This window comes from Salvelinus namaycush, chromosome 28 (genome assembly GCF_016432855.1).
Source record: "Salvelinus namaycush isolate Seneca chromosome 28, SaNama_1.0, whole genome shotgun sequence".
NCBI lineage: Eukaryota > Metazoa > Chordata > Actinopteri > Salmoniformes > Salmonidae > Salvelinus > Salvelinus namaycush.
In genome coordinates, this window is record NC_052334.1 from 17833601 (window position 1) to 17851387 (window position 17787).

General features: G+C 42.4%; 1 protein-coding gene across 1 annotated transcript in view; it reads right to left on the reverse strand.

Annotated features, from left to right (window-relative positions):
• LOC120023797 (protein Daple-like) overlaps positions 1 to 17787 on the reverse strand; it is an 85782-nt gene that overhangs the window by 40467 nt on the left and 27528 nt on the right. The window contains exon 4 of the mRNA XM_038967908.1: positions 330 to 399. Within this exon, the coding sequence (XP_038823836.1) occupies positions 330 to 399 (70 nt within the window). The remainder of the gene's footprint in view (positions 1 to 329; positions 400 to 17787) is intronic.

Below are 17787 nucleotides of genomic sequence, written 5' to 3' on the forward strand. Positions count from 1 at the left end.
CCAAACATACAGCTAGCCATATCAGGTGTGACCCTGAGAGATTGTCGACACCAGGCCGGAGGCCACACACACTCAGCACTCTCCGTGGTCTGATTAGCCTCCTACATGCAGACAGACAGGCTGCAGGGTTCCAATGGGCCTTTTCCTGCCTTTCCCACTTCCTGACTGACCCCAGAAAAGGGCCACAACATGTGCATCCTTCCCAGCCAACAGATAACATGCCCTCATACAGTACAGTATATGAACTGGCCTGCTATGTCAAGGGGATATGTACGGTAGGTTTTTAACAACTTGTTAGTATGTCGTGGACAATGTGAGCACCACAGTACCTGAGAGGGGGTCCTTAGCCATGGTCAGCACATTAGGCAGAGTCATCAGGATGAGCTGCTGGAGACTGTCCTGAAATCACAGAGGGGAACATAAGAGGTTAACTAACAGAAGTACCAGAGGAAGGAAACAATAGCAGCAGAAGTCCTGTGTGCCAGCCTACCTGCCACCATGCACCAAAGCCCCAGCCTCCAGCCAGAACAGGAATCTTCCACTGGCGTGAATATGGAGGACGAGGTCACTTACAAACCTCGGGAAACACGCAATAACAGACAATCTTGATGGAAATTAGCCCGTTTTCAGCTTGTGGAGAACGTTTGGAGAGGAGGGGAGTTCACACAGCAATCAATGCAGGGAATAGTTACACGGGGGAGGAGAGGAGATGAATGAGCCAATTGGAAGCTGGGGATGATTAGGTGGCCATGATGGTATGAAGGCCAGATTGGGAATTTAGCCAGGACACCGGGGTTAATATCCCCTCTTATGATAAATGCCACGTGATCTTTACGAGACGTGTTTCTACCGTCATGTGCATTAATAGCACAATTTCTAACTTATTTGCATTTGTTGTTACTTACACTTGTATGTTGACTTCTCCATTGATGTTGTTTTTAAGTTTTCACAGACTTTTCTTAGCGGATGTACAATTGTCGCAAATTGAATTTTGGGGAGTTTCGGCCCCGGAGTGAACATAATTATACACTCGCAAAGCTGACTAAAAACGAGGGCTGAGGGCGAGAACTGACACCAAATAAGCAGTACCTAGTCACAGAAGTTGGCCTATGACATCACTCCTTTTCTTTCCCTCCTTTCCCCTCCAGACTCAGGAGGAATTAGATTAGAAAGGCCTTGGGTAGAATCAAAGGGGCTGCCCCCCCTTCAAGAGAAGAGAGGGGGCTCCTGTATAGAGGGGCTGGGTGGTGTTGTGATGACCACACTCCCTCCCTCCCTGCTATTCCAGCAGACCCTTGGCAGAGGACCCGGCCTAGCTACAGCTCTATTGTTAGGTGAAAACTGTTGAACATTCCATTTGTTACCCTTGTCATCATGAGTAGCCTCTAAAACAAAAACGGCCCCCCTTCTCCATTTCAAATGCTCTGAACTAGAAACCAGGACCGCACAATGAGTTAAGAAAGCGCAGAACAAAGCGGTCTAACTAGAGGTCGACCGATTATGATTTGTCGAAGCCGATACCGATTATTGGAGGACCAAAAAAAGCTGATACCGATTAAATCGGATGCTTTTATATATACAGTGGGGCAAAAAAGTATTTAGTCAGCCACCAATTGTGCAAGTTCTCCCACTTAAAAAGATGAGAGATGCCTGTAATTTTCATCATAGGTACACTTCAACTATGACAGACAAAATGAGAAAAAAAATCCAGAAAATCACATTGTAGGGTTTTTTATGAATTTATTTGCAAATTATGGTGGAAAATAAGTATTTGGTCACCTACAAACAAGCAAGATTTCTGGCTCTCACAGACCTGTAACTTCTTCTTTAAGAGGCTCCTCTGTCCTCCACTCGTTACCTGTATTAATGGCACCTGTTTGAACTTGTTATCAGTATAAAAGACACCTGTCCACAACCTCAAACAGTCACACTCAATTTGGTTTAAATAATGCAAAAACACAGTGTTGGAGAAGAAAGTAAAAGTGCAATATGTGCCATGTAAAAAAGCTAACGTTTAAGTTCCTTGCTCAGAACATGAGAACATATGAAAGCTGGTGGTTCCTTTTAATTAACATGAGTCTTCAATATTCCCAGTTAAGAAGTTTTAGGTTGTAGTTATTATAGGACTATTTCTCTCTATACCATTTGTATTTCATAGACCTTTGACTATTGGATGTTTTTATAGGCACTATAGTATTGCCAGCCTAATCTTGGGAGTTGATAGGCTTGAAGTCATAAACAGCACTGTGGGGGTCAAGCATTGTGAAGAGCTGCTGGCAAATGCAGGAAAGTGCTGTTTGAATGAATGCTTACGAGCCTGCTGCTGCCTACCACCGCTCAGACTGCTCTATCAAATATCAAATCATAGACTTAATTATAATATAATAAAAACACACAGAAATACGAGCCTTAGGTCATTAATATGGTTAAATCCGGAAACTATCATTTTGAAAACAAAACGTTTATTCTTTCAGTGAAATACGGAACCGTTACGTATTTTATCGAACGGGTGGCAAACCTAAGTCTAAATAATGCTGTTACATTGCACAACCTTCAATGTTATGTCATAATTATGTAAAATTCTGGCAAATGAATTATGGTCTTTGTTAGGAAGAAATGGTCTTCACACAGTTTGCAACGAGCCAGGCGACCCAAACTGCTGCATATACCCTGACTCTGCTTACACTGAACGCAACGAGCCAGGCGACCCAAACTGCTGCATGTACCCTGACTCTGCTTACACTGAACACAACGAGCCAGGCGACCCAAACTGCTGCATGTACCCTGACTCTGCTTACACTGAACGCAACGAGCCAGGCGACCCAAACTGCTGCATATACCCTGACTCTGCTTACACTGAACGCAACGAGCCAGGCGACCCAAACTGCTGCATGTACCCTGACTCTGCTTACACTGAACACAACGAGCCAGGCGACCCAAACTGCTGCATGTACCCTGACTCTGCTTACACTGAACGCAACGAGCCAGGCGACCCAAACTGCTGCATATACCCTGACTCTGCTTACACTGAACGCAAGAGAAGTGACACAATTTCAGGCACCGCATTGATTATATGCAACGCAGGACAAGCTAGTTAAACTAGTAATATCATCAACCATGTGTACTGTAGTTAACTAGTGATTATGTTAAGATAGATTGTTTTTTATAAGATAAGTTTAATGCTAGCTAGCAACTTACCGTGGCTCCTTGCTGCCTGCACTCGCATCACAGGTGGTCAGCCTGCCACGCAGTCTCCTCGTGGATTGCAATATAATCTGCATCCAAAAAGGCAGATTAACGATTGTTATGAAAACTTGAAATCGGCACTAATTAAATTGGCCATTCGGATTAATCAGTCGACCTCTAGGTCTACCTATCTGCTCGGGTTCTCATCTTACACTAGTAGCACCTTAGAGATGTCACGAGAATAAAAAGACAGGTGTGACTTTTCCTTAGCTAAGGTTACATGGTTGTTGTGAAAATCTGGGTCTGAATGCATATTTGGAGATTTACCAATAACTTTTTCAATAGTTACGGCCTACAACATTACATCTCAATAGTAAGTATACATAACAGTCAAATCAACTGAGTGAGACTGTTACGAACAGACACTTGGGTTGAGGGGGGTGGGGGAGGGGTCACAGTAGATAAGCATGGTACATCTAGACTGGATCCTCTGATTCAGAGGGGTTGGGTTAAATGCGGAAGACACATTTCAGTTGAAGGCATTCAGTTGTACAATTGACTATCCCCCTTTCCTATGGCCATAAAACATAACGACTAACTGTGTCTGACTAGAGGACCCCATACGTCTGTTACACCTCATCAATACTCCAACACAGCTTATGTCACATATGTCACACACAGTCCTTTTTTTATAAAACACCTTTTAATTGAATGGCTACTTAACTAAATCAATTTAGGGAAGCAACAACAATGTCCAATTACCAGCTCTTTGTCATGTGGCTAGCACTGGGGCTTTGTGGAGGTGTTACAGGGTGTTACAGGCTTCATGTTTCAGTAGACAGGTGATCATAGAGAGGGACATGAGGGAGAATGACAGCTCTGATACAGGCTTCTTATTAGTTTACCCCCTGGAGGACAGGCCAGTGAGGACTACCCAACACCTGAAGTAGTTGCAAGTGTTGGCTATGATGCATATCTAAATATACGTAACAAAAATATAAAACGCAAATAAAATAAAGATAAAAGACCCCTGAAAATGTCCATAAAAAAAGCTTCTCTCTCAAATTGTGTTTACATCCCTGTTAGTGAGCATTTCTCCTTTGCCAAGATAATCCATCCACCTGACAGGTGTGGCATAAAGAAGTAAATTAAACAGCATCATTACACAGGTGCACCTGTGCTGGGGACAATAAAAAGCTACACTAAAATGTGCTGTTTTGTCACACAACCAAATGCCACAGATGTCTCAAGTTGACGGAGAGTGCAACTGGCATGCTGACTGCAGGAATGTCCACCAGAGCTGTTGCCAGAGAATTGAATGTTCATTTCACTACCATAAGCTGCTTCCTCCAACATCATTTAATAGAATTTGTCAGTACTTCCAACCAACCAACCACGCCAGCCCAGGACCTCCACATCCAGCTTCTTCACCTGCTGAAGGGGGACGACGACTCATTCTGATTGGCTGGGCCTGGCTCCGAAGTGGGTGGGCCTGTGTCCTTCCAAGCCCACCCTTGGCTGTGCTCCTGCCCAGTCATGTGAAATCAATAGATTAGGGCATCATTCATTTATTTTGATTGACTGATTTCCTTCTAATGAACTGTAAAATCTTTGAAATTGTTGCATGCGTTTATATTTTTGTTCAGTATAGTTCTTCCAACTCTCTCCCTGTTTACATCCAAAATGGCACCCAGGCTCTGGTCAAAAGTAGTGGACTATAAAGCAAATAGGGTGTCATTTGGGAAGCATTCTCTTTGCCTGGTCAACTCCTGCAATCAGCCAGTCCCAACCATCAGCAAAATAGGAGAAACCAAACCAGAGTAAATGAAACTTGACAGCAGCCTGGCAGATGATGCCTCTAAGGCTATAACTAACCAAAGAGCACATCTCCATGTTGTTTCTCCAGTACTGGCTCATTAGGCACCAAACTGAAAAAACAAGGAGGGGGAAAACACACATTTTCATTTTATTGTTTAAAGTCTTTTGCTATGGTGAGCTTAACTGAACATGACCCTGTGGCATTAGCCATGTTAGTGGAAAACAACATTCTAACTGCCTGGGACACACTAATACACTAACAAAAAGAGGTCCATTTTACATTATGATGAATTTGATGAATTTCAGCCTTCAGGTAAGGTCATGTTCAGGTACTAGAGTCACATCTCTCCTATTCTATCTACTTTTCCATTACCCACCTAACATTGATAATTACTTCAAGTACAAAAACAAAGATGTTTTTTGCTGACCTCATACCTTCGTGTGTGATGCAGTAGGTAGGAACGTCCCTAGACAACAGCCATTTCCACTCTCAAATCTACGCTTGTTTAAACAGGGAAGTGGGAAGGGGAAACAAATGACAATCAGCAGCAGTAGCTCATTAACAATCTGGAAACATCGTTGGGAGGAATGGCTATGAAGAACTGTTAGGTCAGAAGGTCAAAGTAAGACCTCACTGGCAAGAAATGTTGGACATTTCCCTTTGATGTCAGGGTCCATTTCCTCTTCCTCTGTTGCTATGCAGAACACTGCAATCTAGGAAACCCATAGAAATTCATTTTTGTTTGGTTTGCCAGACCTCTAGCTTGATGTGTTTTGGTGAGAGATAAGTCTGTTCACATTAAGCTCAGAGAGGAGCTGTAGACCACAGGGTACTACTACACTATATAAAGCTGTACATTCTGAGAGATGGGGGATTGGGAATAACTGCCTGTGCAGATATACTGTACAGAAAACAGACAGAACAGAGGAGACAGAGGCATGGAGGAAAGACAGTGATCATTAATTGCAAAGACAAAGAGGCTAAAATAAGAAGCAACGGAGCCATTATATTTCTCCTTCAACAATGGATTGAACAAATGCTCAAGCTTGTTGACCGAGTGAGTAAATATGCTACCTATATCCTGGTAGCCAAAATGGGTGTTTAGGAGAGCCAATGAACCATACAGACATCTGACACACCAATCATCAGGTTTCGTTCATTCTGTCACATCAAATCCAATTTTATTGGTCACATACACATGGTTAACAGATGTTAATGCGAGTGTAGCGAAATGCTTCTGCTTTTAGTTCCGACAGTGCAGTAATATCTAACAACTCCCCAACAGCTACCTAATACACACAAATCTAAAAGGAGTGAATGAGAATATGTATATGTAAGGAAATGGATGAGCGATGGCCGAGCGGCAAGGTGCAATAGATGGTATAAAATACAGTATATACACGTGATATGAGTAATGTAAGATATATAAACATTATTAAAGTGGCATTATTTAGAGTGAATTGAATAAAGTGACTAGTGATCAATATATTGAAGTGTCCAGTGATTGGGTCTCAATGTAGGCAGCAGCCTCTCTGAGTTAGTGATTGCTGTTTAGCAGTCTGATGGCCTTGAGACAGAAGCTGTTTTTCAATCTCTCGGTCCCAGCATTGATGCACCTGTACTGACCTCTCCTTCTGGATGATAGCGGGGTGAACAGACAGTGGCTCGGGTGGTTGATGTCCTTGATCTTTTTGGCCTTCCTGTGACATCGGGTGCTGTAGGTGTCATGGAGGGCAGGTCGTTTGCCCCCGGTGATGCGTTGTGCAGACAGCACCACCCTCTGTAGAGCCATGCGGTTGAGGGCGGTGCAGTTGCCGTACAGGCTGTACAAGTTTGTCAGGGTTTTGGGTAGAGGTCGACCGATTATGATTTTTCAACGCCGATACCGATTATTGGAGGACCAAAAACAGCAGATACTGATTAAATCGGCCGATTTTTTTAATGTATTTGTAATAATGACAATTACAACAATACTGAATGAACACTTATTTTAACTAAATATAATACATCAATAAAATCAATTTAGCCTCAAATAAATAATGAAACATGTTCAATTTGGTTTAAATAATGCAAAAACAGTGTTGGAGAAGAAAGTAAAAGTGCAATATGTGCCATGTAAAAAAGCGAAAGTTTAAGTTGCTCAGTCCTTGCTCAGAACATGAGAACATATGAAAGCTGGTGGTTCCTTTTAACATGAGTCTTCAATATTCCCAGGTAAGAAGTTTTAGGTTGTCGTTATTATAGGAATTATAGGACTATTTCACTCTATACCATTTGTATTTCATATACCTTTGACTATTTTATGTTCTTATAGGCACTTTAGTATTGCCAGTGTAACAGTATAGCTTCCGTCCCTCTCAACAGCCACCCTCGAAGCATCGTTACCCATCGCTCCACAAAAGCCGCGGCCCTTGCAGAGCAAGGGGAACAACTACTCCTAGTCTCAGAGCGAGTGACGTCACCAATTGAAACGCTATTAACACGCACCCCGCTAACTAGCTAGCCATTTCACATTGGGTACACCAGCCTAATCTCGGGAGTTGATAGGCTTGAAGTCATAAACAGCTCAATGCTTGAAGCATTGCGAAGAGCTGCTGGCAAAATGCACGAAAGTGCTGTTTGAATGAATGCGTATGAGCCTGCTGCTGCCTACTGTCGCTCAGTCAGACTGCTCTATCAAATCATAGACTTAATTATAACATAATAACACACAGAAATACGAGCCTTAGGTCATTAATATGGTCGAATCCGGAAACTATCATTCCGAAAACAAAACGTTTATTCTTTCAGTGAAATACGGAACCGTTCCGTATTTTATCGAACGGGTGGCATCCATAAGTCTAAATAGTCTTGTTACATTGCACAACCTTCAATGTTATGTCATAATTATGTAAAATTCTGGCAAATTAGTTCGCAACGAGCCAGGCGGCCCAAACTGTTGCATATACCCTGACTCTGCGTGCAATGAACGCAAGAGAAGTGACACAAATTCACCTGGTTAATATTGCCTGCTAACCTGGATTTCTTTTAGCTAAATATGCAGGTTTAAAAATATATACTTCTGTGTATTGATTTTAAGGCATTGATGTTTATGGTTAGGTACAGTCGTGCAACGATTGTGCTTTTTTCGCAAATGCGCTTTTGTTAAATCATCCTCCGTTTGGCAAAGTTGGCTGTCTTTGTTAGAAAGAAAGTCTTCAGCGTTCACAACGAGCGAGGCGGGCCAAACTGCTGCATATACCCTGACTCCGTTGCAAGAGAAGTGACACAATTACCCTTGTTAAAAGAAATTCATGTTAGCAGGCAATATTAACTAAATATGCATGTTTAAAAATATATACTTGTTTATTGATTTTAAGAAAGGCATTGATGTTTATGGTTAGGTACACGTTGGCGCAACAACAGTCCTTTTTCGCGAATGCGCACCGCATCGATTATATGCAACGCAGGACACGTTAGATAAACTAGTAATATCATCAACCATGTGTAGTTATAACTAGTGATTATGATTGATTGATTGTTTTTTATAAGATAAGTTTAATGCTAGCTAGCAACTTACCTTGGCTTCTTACTGCATTCGCGTAACAGGCAGGCTCCTCGTGGAGTGCAATGTAAGGCAGGTGGTTAGAGCGTTGGACTAGTTAACCGTAAGGTTGCAAGATTGAATCCCCGAGCTGACAAGGTAAAAATATGTCGTTCTGCCCCTGAACAAGGCAGTTAACCCACCGTTCCTAGGCCGTCATTGAAAATAAGAATGTGTTCTTAACTGACTTGCTTAGTTAAATAAAAGTGTTAAAAAATTAAATAATATGTAATATATAATAATATCGATTTCCGATTGTTATGAAAACTTGAAATCGGCCCTAATTAAATCGGCCATTCCGATTAATCGGTCGACCTCTAGTTTTGGGTGACGAGCCACATTTCTTCAGCCTCCTCTTCACCACACTGCCTGTGTGGGTGGACAATTTCAGTTTGTCTATGATGTGTACGCCAAGGAACTTTACACCTTCTCCACTGCTGTCCCTTCGATGTGGATAGGGGGGTGCTCCCTCTGCTGTTTCCTGAAGTCCACGATCAGCTCCTTTGTTTTGTTGATGTTGAGTAAGAGGTTGTTTTCCTGACACCGCACTCAGAGTGCCCTCACCTCCTCCCTGTAGGATGTCTTGACGTTGTTGGTGATCAAGCCCACTACTGTTGTGTCATCTGAAAACTTGATGATTGAGTTGGAGGCGTGCATGGCCACGCAGTCGTGGGTGAACAGGGAGTACAGGAGGGGGCTGAGCACGCACCCTTGTGGGGCCCCAGTGTTGAGGGTCAGCGAAGTGGAGATGTTTCCTACCTTCACCACCTGGGGGCGGTCCGTCAAAGTCCAGGACCCAGTTGCACAGGGCCGGGTTGAGACCCAGAGCCTCCAGCTTGATGATGAGCTTGGAGGGTACTATGGTGTTGAATGCTGAGCTGTAGTCATTGAACAGCATTCTTACATAGGTATTCCTTTTGTCCAGATGGGATAGGGCAGTGTGCAGTGTGATGGCAAATGCGTCATCTGTGGACCTGTTGGGGCGGTATGCAAATTGAAGTGGGTCTAGGGTGGCCGGTAAGGTGGAGGTAATATGATCCTTGACTAGTCTCAAAGCACTTCATGATGACAGAGGTGAATGCTACGGAGCTGTAGTCATTTAGTTCAGTTAGCTTTGCCTTCTTGGGTACAGGAACAATGGTAGCCATCTTAAAGCGGGGACAGCAGACTGGGATAGGGAGCGATTGAATATGTCTGTAAACACACCAGCCAGCTGGTCTGCACATGCTCTGAGGACGCAGCTAGGGATGCCATCTGGGCCAGCAGCGTAGCGAGGGTGAACACGTTTAAATGTTCTACTCCCGTCGGCCAAGGAGGAGGAGGGCGGGGGCACAGTCATTGTCGGCGAGCCGCGACGGGGGCACTGTATTCTCCTCAAAGCGGGCTAAGGTGGTGTTTAGTTTGTCTGGAAGCGTGATGTCCGTGTTCGTGGCGGGGCTGTTTTTATTTTTGTAGTCCGTGATTTCCTGTACACCCTGCCACGTCTACAGTTAACTAATATGTCTCTTTTCTGTGTTAAAGACATCTTTATGTGGCCATCATAAACTAAGAACAAGGAGTATTTTACTAGCTGAAGATGTATTGATATGTGTCTATATAGCACTGTTAGTCTATTTCCATAGAGGGACTGCTGGCCAAGTCTTCCCAGCTTCTCAGGCACATGACATCAACAAACACAAGGCTGACTGGGCGGTTCACCACACTTCTTTGTAACCAATTAATCTGTAGTCATTCATAAATATGTGTCAAAAGTTTATTTTTGGCCGTCAGCCATATTTCAAAGCCCAGACTGCATATTGGCCTCTTGCCCAAGAACTGTTGCAAGGACACCACAGTTGAAAAGAGACACTCTGCTCACAAAGAACACGACTGAAGCAATGTCTGAGACCCCATAAATACCACTGTGTGTGTGTGTGTGTGATCCCTCAGAGACAATACACCCACCACTAGGCCTATTAACTCTCCATTCAGTGTGAATGCAACAGCATGTTGAAAGATGCATTCCTGCCACCATGGTAACCCCACCCCCATTGAAAGAATGCCAAGAGTGTGCAAAGCTGTTATCAAGGCAATTTTATTTTATTTAATCTAATCTTTATTTAACTAGGCAAGACATTTAAGAACAAATTCTTATTTACAATGACGGCCTACCCTGGCCAAGCCCTAACCCAGACAATGCTGGGCCAATTGTGCGTCGCCCTATGGGACTCCCAATCACGCAAAGGGTGGCTACTTTGAAGAACATAAAATAAAATATATTTATTTGTTTAACACTTTTTTGGTTACTACATGATTCTGTATGTGTTATTACATAGCTTTGAAGTCTTCACTATTATTTTACAATGTAGAAAATTGTAAAAATAAAGAAAAGCCCTTGAATGAGTAGGTGTGTTCAAACTTTTGACTGGTACTATATATGCGTCTTAGCTCTTACTGCAGGAGTCAGAAACCACTGAAATGAGCCAGGGTGTACAGAATGTTCAATACGATATGATTTCCCACAGTCAAAGTCCTGGAATAAGAGCTAAAATGCTAATAGTTGTTCAAATCTGAGAATTCTAAAATTGTTTCAAAGAATAAAAATGAAATTACAAAGTCTTTGCATAGGTATTCAGCTCCCTGAATCAATCTACACTGAACAAAAATATAAATGCAACAATTTCAAAGATTTGTGAGTTACAGTTCATAAGGAAATTAATCAATTGAAATAAATTAGGGATTTCACATGACTGGGAACACATATGCATCTGTTGGTCACAGATACACATCCCAAAAAAGGTAGGGGCATGGATAAGAAAACCAGTCAGTATCTGGTGTGACCACTATTTGCCTCATGCAGCACGACATCTCCTTCACAGAGTTGATCAGACTGTTGATTGTGGCCTGTGGAATGTTGTCCCACTCCTCTTCAATGGCTGTGCAAAGTTGCTGGATATTGGCGGGAAGAGGAACACGCTGTCGTACGCGTCGATCCAGAGCATCCCAAACATGCTAAATGGGTGAAATGTCTGGTGAGTATGCAGGCCATAGAGGAACTGGGACATTTCCCCTTTCAGGAGTTGTGTACAGATCCTTGCAACACGGGGCCATGCATTTTCAGTGCTGAAACATGAGGTGATGACGGCGGATGAATGGCATGACTATAGGCATCAGGACCTTGTCACGGTATCTCTGTGCATTCAAATTGCCATTGATAAAATGCATTCGTGTTGGTTGTCCATCAATAGCTTATGCCTGCCCATACCATAACCCCACCATGGGGCACTGTTCACAACTTTCACATCAGCAAACCGCTTGCCCACACGACGCCATTCACGCTGTCTGCCATCTGCCCAGTACAGTTGAAACCGGAATTCATCAGTGAAGAGCAGACTTCGCCAGCGTGCCAGTGGCCATCAAAGGTGAGAATTTGCCCACTGAAATTGGTTACAGAACTGCAGTCAGGTGAAGACCCTGGTGAGGATGAGGCGCACACAGACAAGGTTCCCTGAGACGGTTTCTGACAGTTTGTGCAGAAATTCTTTGGTTGTGCAATCCCACAGTTTCATCAGCTGTCCAGGTGGCTGGTCTCAGACAATCCTGCAGGTGAAGAAGCCAGATGTGGAGGCTCTAGGCTGGTGTGGTTACACATGGACTGCGGTTGTAAGGCCAGTTCTCTAAAATGACATTGGAGGCCGCTTATGGTAGAGAAATTAACATTATATTATCATCTGGCAACAGCTCTGGTGGACATTCCTGCAGTCAGCATGCCAATTGCACGCAGGCTCACTCAACTTCAGGCATTGTGTTGTGACAAAACTGCACATTTGGCCTTTTATTGTCCCCAGCAAAAGGAGCTCCCATGTAATGATCGTGCTGTTTAGTCAGCTTCTTGATGTGCCACCCCTGTCAGGTGGATGGATTATCTTGGCAAAAGGAGAAATGCTCACTAACAACAATGTAAACCAATTTGAGAGAAATAAGCTTGTTGTGCAAATTAATAATTTCTGGGATCTTTTATTTCGGCTCATGAAACATGGGGCAAACACTTTACATGGTGCGTTTATATTTTTGTTCAGTGGATGTTAGAAACACCTTAGGCATCGATTACAGCTGTGAGCCTTCTTGGGTAAGTCTATAAAGAGCTTTACACACCTATATTGTGCAATATTTGCCCATTATTCTTTTCAGAATTCCTCAAGCTCTGTCAAAATGTTGGGGATCATGGCTAGACAGCAATGTTCCAGTCTTGCCATAGTTTTGAATTAAATCTGCTTGAAAATCTAAATTTGGCCACTCAGGAATTAATGTTTTGTAAATATTTGTATATTTCATGTCACCTATTTAGGTCATTACAATGTTGATCCATCCTCAGTTCTCCCATCACAGCCATTGAACTCTGTAGCGGTTTTAAAAATCACCAAAATGGCCTAATGGTAACATCCCTGAGCAGTTTCATTCCTGTCCTGCAGCTCAGTTCAGAAGGACAACTATCTTTCATGTGTCTGGGTGGTTTACTACATAATCCACAGCATAATTATTAACTTGACCATGCTTAAAAAGATATGTCCAAAGTCTCTGATTTGTTGTTACCCATCTAACAATCACTTCCCTTCTTTATGAGGCTTTCAGAAATCTCCCTGGTCTGTGCTTGAAAAGGATTACTTGACTGAGGGACCTTACCGATATTGTGTGAATGGGGACAGAGGAAGGGTTAGTCATTTAAAAAAATAATGTCAATCCCTATTATTTCACACAGAGCGAGTCCATGTAACTTGTGTGATTTGTTTAGGGCTGACCCCAATTAGTTGACTGGGTCAATAGGTTGTTGGTCGACTTAGATATTTTTTTTGTCGAGCAGTAGCAAATATACATGTATTTTTTATGGCACACAATACACGTGTCTTATACGCGCCCATCTCAGTGAACTAAACCAGTGTGGAGGCCGCAGGGATGGCACAGTCCAAGAAGAAGGGAAGTGTTGCCAAGATGCAAGTCTCGCTCCAGATTGTGCTCTCTCCTGACAATTTGTGAACATTCATTGATCCATAACTTCATTGTGTGAGTTGTTTGCATTAGATTTAGTGTTTATCAATGGTTACGGAAATCTCTGTTAATGCATTCAATAAATGATTATTCCAGTCTTTTACCATTCTCATTGTAGGAGTAAACACGTTTGCAGAGCGCACAACCAATGCTAGACTTGTGATAATCAAGTTTTGGTTTATTTCATTCCATTTACTAGGTTGTCAATTTAGTCATGGTCTTTTGTTTGGAGCGCTCCTGTCAATGTTGAGTAAAGACTCGCACCTGATTATGGAGTGGTTGAAAAATGAGTTTTAATGACTCCAACCTAAGTGTATGTAAACTTCTGACTTCATCTGTAGATTGTAGCTTCCATCAATGTAATGGTCTGAAAACTTTCAATCCCCCACAAAATTTTTTGTTTTGTTATTAGTTGTTATTCGTCCCAACCTTCAGCTCCATTCTACCTCTCCATCTCTTAACACCATCCAGATTGGATTTCTATTTGCCATATATTGTGCTGTTTCACAAAAGTTCTGAACCTTTCTATTCTCACAGATTGTAAATTGAAAAAAAATGTTTCTAAAGGAATTATATTATTGATCAATTGACTATGACTTTTCAGACGCCAAGTAGTGCTATCTGCAGGGTTAGCTCTAGGTAAATATTGCAATTCTTCAGCCATTCCTGGACCTGTGACCAAAAACAAGCTACATATGGACAGTACCAAAACAAACAATCTAATGATTCTGCCTCGTCGCAGACCTCTTTGGCCTGAATGCCAAGCGTCACATCTGGAGGAAACCTTGCACCATCCCTACGGTGAAGCATGGTGGTGGCAGCATCAAGATGTGGGGATGTTTTTCAGTGGCAGGGACTGGGAGACTAGTCAGGGTCGAGGCAAAGGTGAACGGTGCAATGTACAGAGAGATCTTTGATGAGAACCTACTCCAGAGCGCTAAGGACATCAGACTGTGGCGAAAGTTCACCTTCCAACAGGACAACAACCCTAAGCACAGCCAAGACAATGCAGGAGTGGCTTCGGGACAAGTCTCCGAATTTCTTGAGTGGCCCAGCAAGAGCCCGGACTTGAACCCGACCGAACATCTCTGGAGAGCCCGGAAAATAGCTGTGCAGCAACGCACCCCATCCAACTTGACAGAGCTTGCGAAGATCTGCAGAGAAGAATGGGAGAAACTCTCCAAACACAGGTGTGCCAAGCTTGTACAGTGGCTTGTGAAAATATTCACCCCCTTGGCATTTTTCCTATTTCGTTGCCTTACACCCTGGAATTAAAATAGATTTTTGGGGGGGATTGTACCATTTGATTTACACAACATGCCTACCACTTTGAAGATGCAAAATATTTTTTGTGAAACATACAAGAAATATGACAAAAAAACTAAAAACTTGAGCATGCGTAACTATTCACCCCTCCCCCAAAAAAGTAAATACTTTGTAGAGCCACCTTTTGCAGCAATTACATTACTCTTGGGGTATGTCTCTATAAGCTTGGCACATCTAGCCACTGGGATATTTGCCCAATCTTCAAGGCAAAACTGCTCCAGCTCATTCAAGTTGGATGGGTTCCGTTGGTGTACAGCAATCTTTAAGTCATACCACAGATTCTCAATTGGATTGAGGTCGGGGCTTTGACTAGGCCATTCCAAGACATTTAAATGTTTCCCCTTAAACCACACGAGTGTTGCTTTAGCAGTATGCTTAGGGTCATTGTCCTGCTGGAAGGTTTGAAGACCTCTATCCCAGTCTCAAATCTCTGGAAGACTGAAACAGGTTTCCCTCAAGAATTTCCCTGTATTTAGCGCCATCCATCATTCCTTCTATTCTGACCAGTTTCAAAGTCCCTGCCGATGAAAAACATCCCCACAGCATGATTCTGCCGCCACCATGCTTCACTGTGTGGATGGTGTTCTCGGGGTGATGAGAGGTGTTTGGTTTGCACCAGACATAGCGTTTTCCTTGATGGCCAAAAAGCAAAATTTTAGTCTCATCTGACCAGAGTACCTTCTTCCATATGTTTGGGGAGTCTCCCACATGCCTTTTGGCAAACACCAAACATGTTTGCTTATTTTTTTCTTTAAGGAATGGCTTTTTTCTGGCTACTCTTCCCTAAAGCCCAGCTCTGTGGAATGTACGGCTTAAAGTGGTCCTATGGACAGATACTCCAATCTCCGCTGTGGAGCTTTGCAGCTCCTTCAGGGTTATCTTTGGTCTCATTGTTGCCTCTCTGATTAATGCCCTCCTTGCCTGGTCTGTGAGTTTTGGTGGGCAGCCCTCTCTTGGCAGGTTTGTTGTGGTGCCATATTCTTTCCATTTTTTAAGAATGGATTTAATGGTGCTCTGTGGCATGTTCAAAGTTTCGGATATTTTTTTATAACCCAACCCTGATCTGTACTTCACAACTTTGTCCCTGACCTGTTTGGAGAGCTCCTTGGTCTTCATGGTGCAGCTTGCTTGGTGGTGCCCCTTGCTTAGTGGTGTTGCAGACTCTGGGGACTTTCAGAACAGGTGTATATATACTGAGATCATGTGACAGATCATGTGACACTTAAATAAAAAGTCCACCTGTGTGCAATCTAACAAATGCTGTGACTTCTGAAGGTAATTGGTTGCACCATATATTATTTAGGGGCTACATAGCAAAGGGGGAGAATACATATGCACGCACAACTTGTCCGTTTTTAAAAAGTATTTTTAATTTCACGTCACCAATTTGGAGTATTTTGCGTATGTCCATTACATAAAATCCATTTAAATTTCAGGTTGTAATGCAACAAAATAGGAAAAACGCCAAGGGGGATGAATACTTTTGCAAGGCACTGTAGCGTCATACCCAAGAAGACTCAAGGCTGTAATCGCTGCCAAAGGTGCTTCAACAAAGTAGACTAAAGGATATGAATACTTATGGAAATGTTATTTATTTTTATTTTTATAGATTTGCAAAATTGTATAATAACCTGTTTATGCTTTGTCATTATGGGGCATTGTGTGTTGATTGATGAGGAAAAACAATGTAATACATTTTACAATAAGGCTAACGTAACAAAATGTGGAAAAAGTTAAGGGGTCTGAACACTTTCCGAATACACTGTAAATGTGCCCATTTGAGGATCTGATAGTATTTCTGATTGGCTTAACGCACCACCTCTAATGAGCTGTGGAGCTTCTCAAAGTAATGTTTTCACCTCACACAGCAAGCCAATTAAGTCTGTTTATACATCCATTGAGAATGACAAAAAAAACTAAAAAAATAACTGTCCAGCTCTCTCCCTTTCGATAAGCACTCAGCGTGAAAAGGGAAAAATGTCATGCTCTGATCCGGTGGAAACGTCAGAAAGATTACTTCTTATCCCTTGCGCAAATAGCCTAGAGCTTTGTCTGTCCCAAGCTCACTGGCATGGGAAACTCTGAAGGCCCAGAATATTTCATACAATGTTGCAAGATTGCTAGAGCAAGCTTTGGCCAGACCCAAGTTAATAGTTGATACAATGTTTCAAGTTTCTTGCAGACAGGCCTTGTGTAGCCAATGTGATTTATAGGATATTTATTTTTAAAATCAGGATATTTTCATCCTACAGGCTGCAATGTTTTTATTTGTTGGCTTTATGTAGTCTATTTTTATATAGTTGGCAATAGAAGTTAATTTTTAGGTTTGTATCATTGTCATTTAGATATCATTTTGATTAACCACATGACCACGAGTGAGATACGAAAACATTATAAATTAAACAGTTCCATGAAAATGTGCATAGGAAAACCATAACTGGCAAGCAGATCAATAGAAATGGTAAGATAAATTGGCATTCCACATGAGAAAGGACTCCTTGTGTAGCCTATTACCGGCAACTTCAGGAGAGTAAAGCCAGATTCTGAGAAAGCCAGTAGGAGTGGATGTAGGATGGTCGGGTCAGGTTATCTTGATCTCAGGCTCCCTCGACTCATGTGTCTTATTTCATCAAACAGTGCGCTTAAAGCATCAGACAAGCTCAATGCATATATAGTTGATTTTAGGGTGTGTATATGAAAACATTTCGACCAAGATTTTCATTTAGGCGGGGACAGCCCTAGCTGTGTTAAGCCAAACTTTACTCCATAACTAAATGTAGGCTTGCATAAACAAATGGGCTGAGTACTTATGCAACGACTCGATTTTAGTGTTTCTTTAAAAAAAATC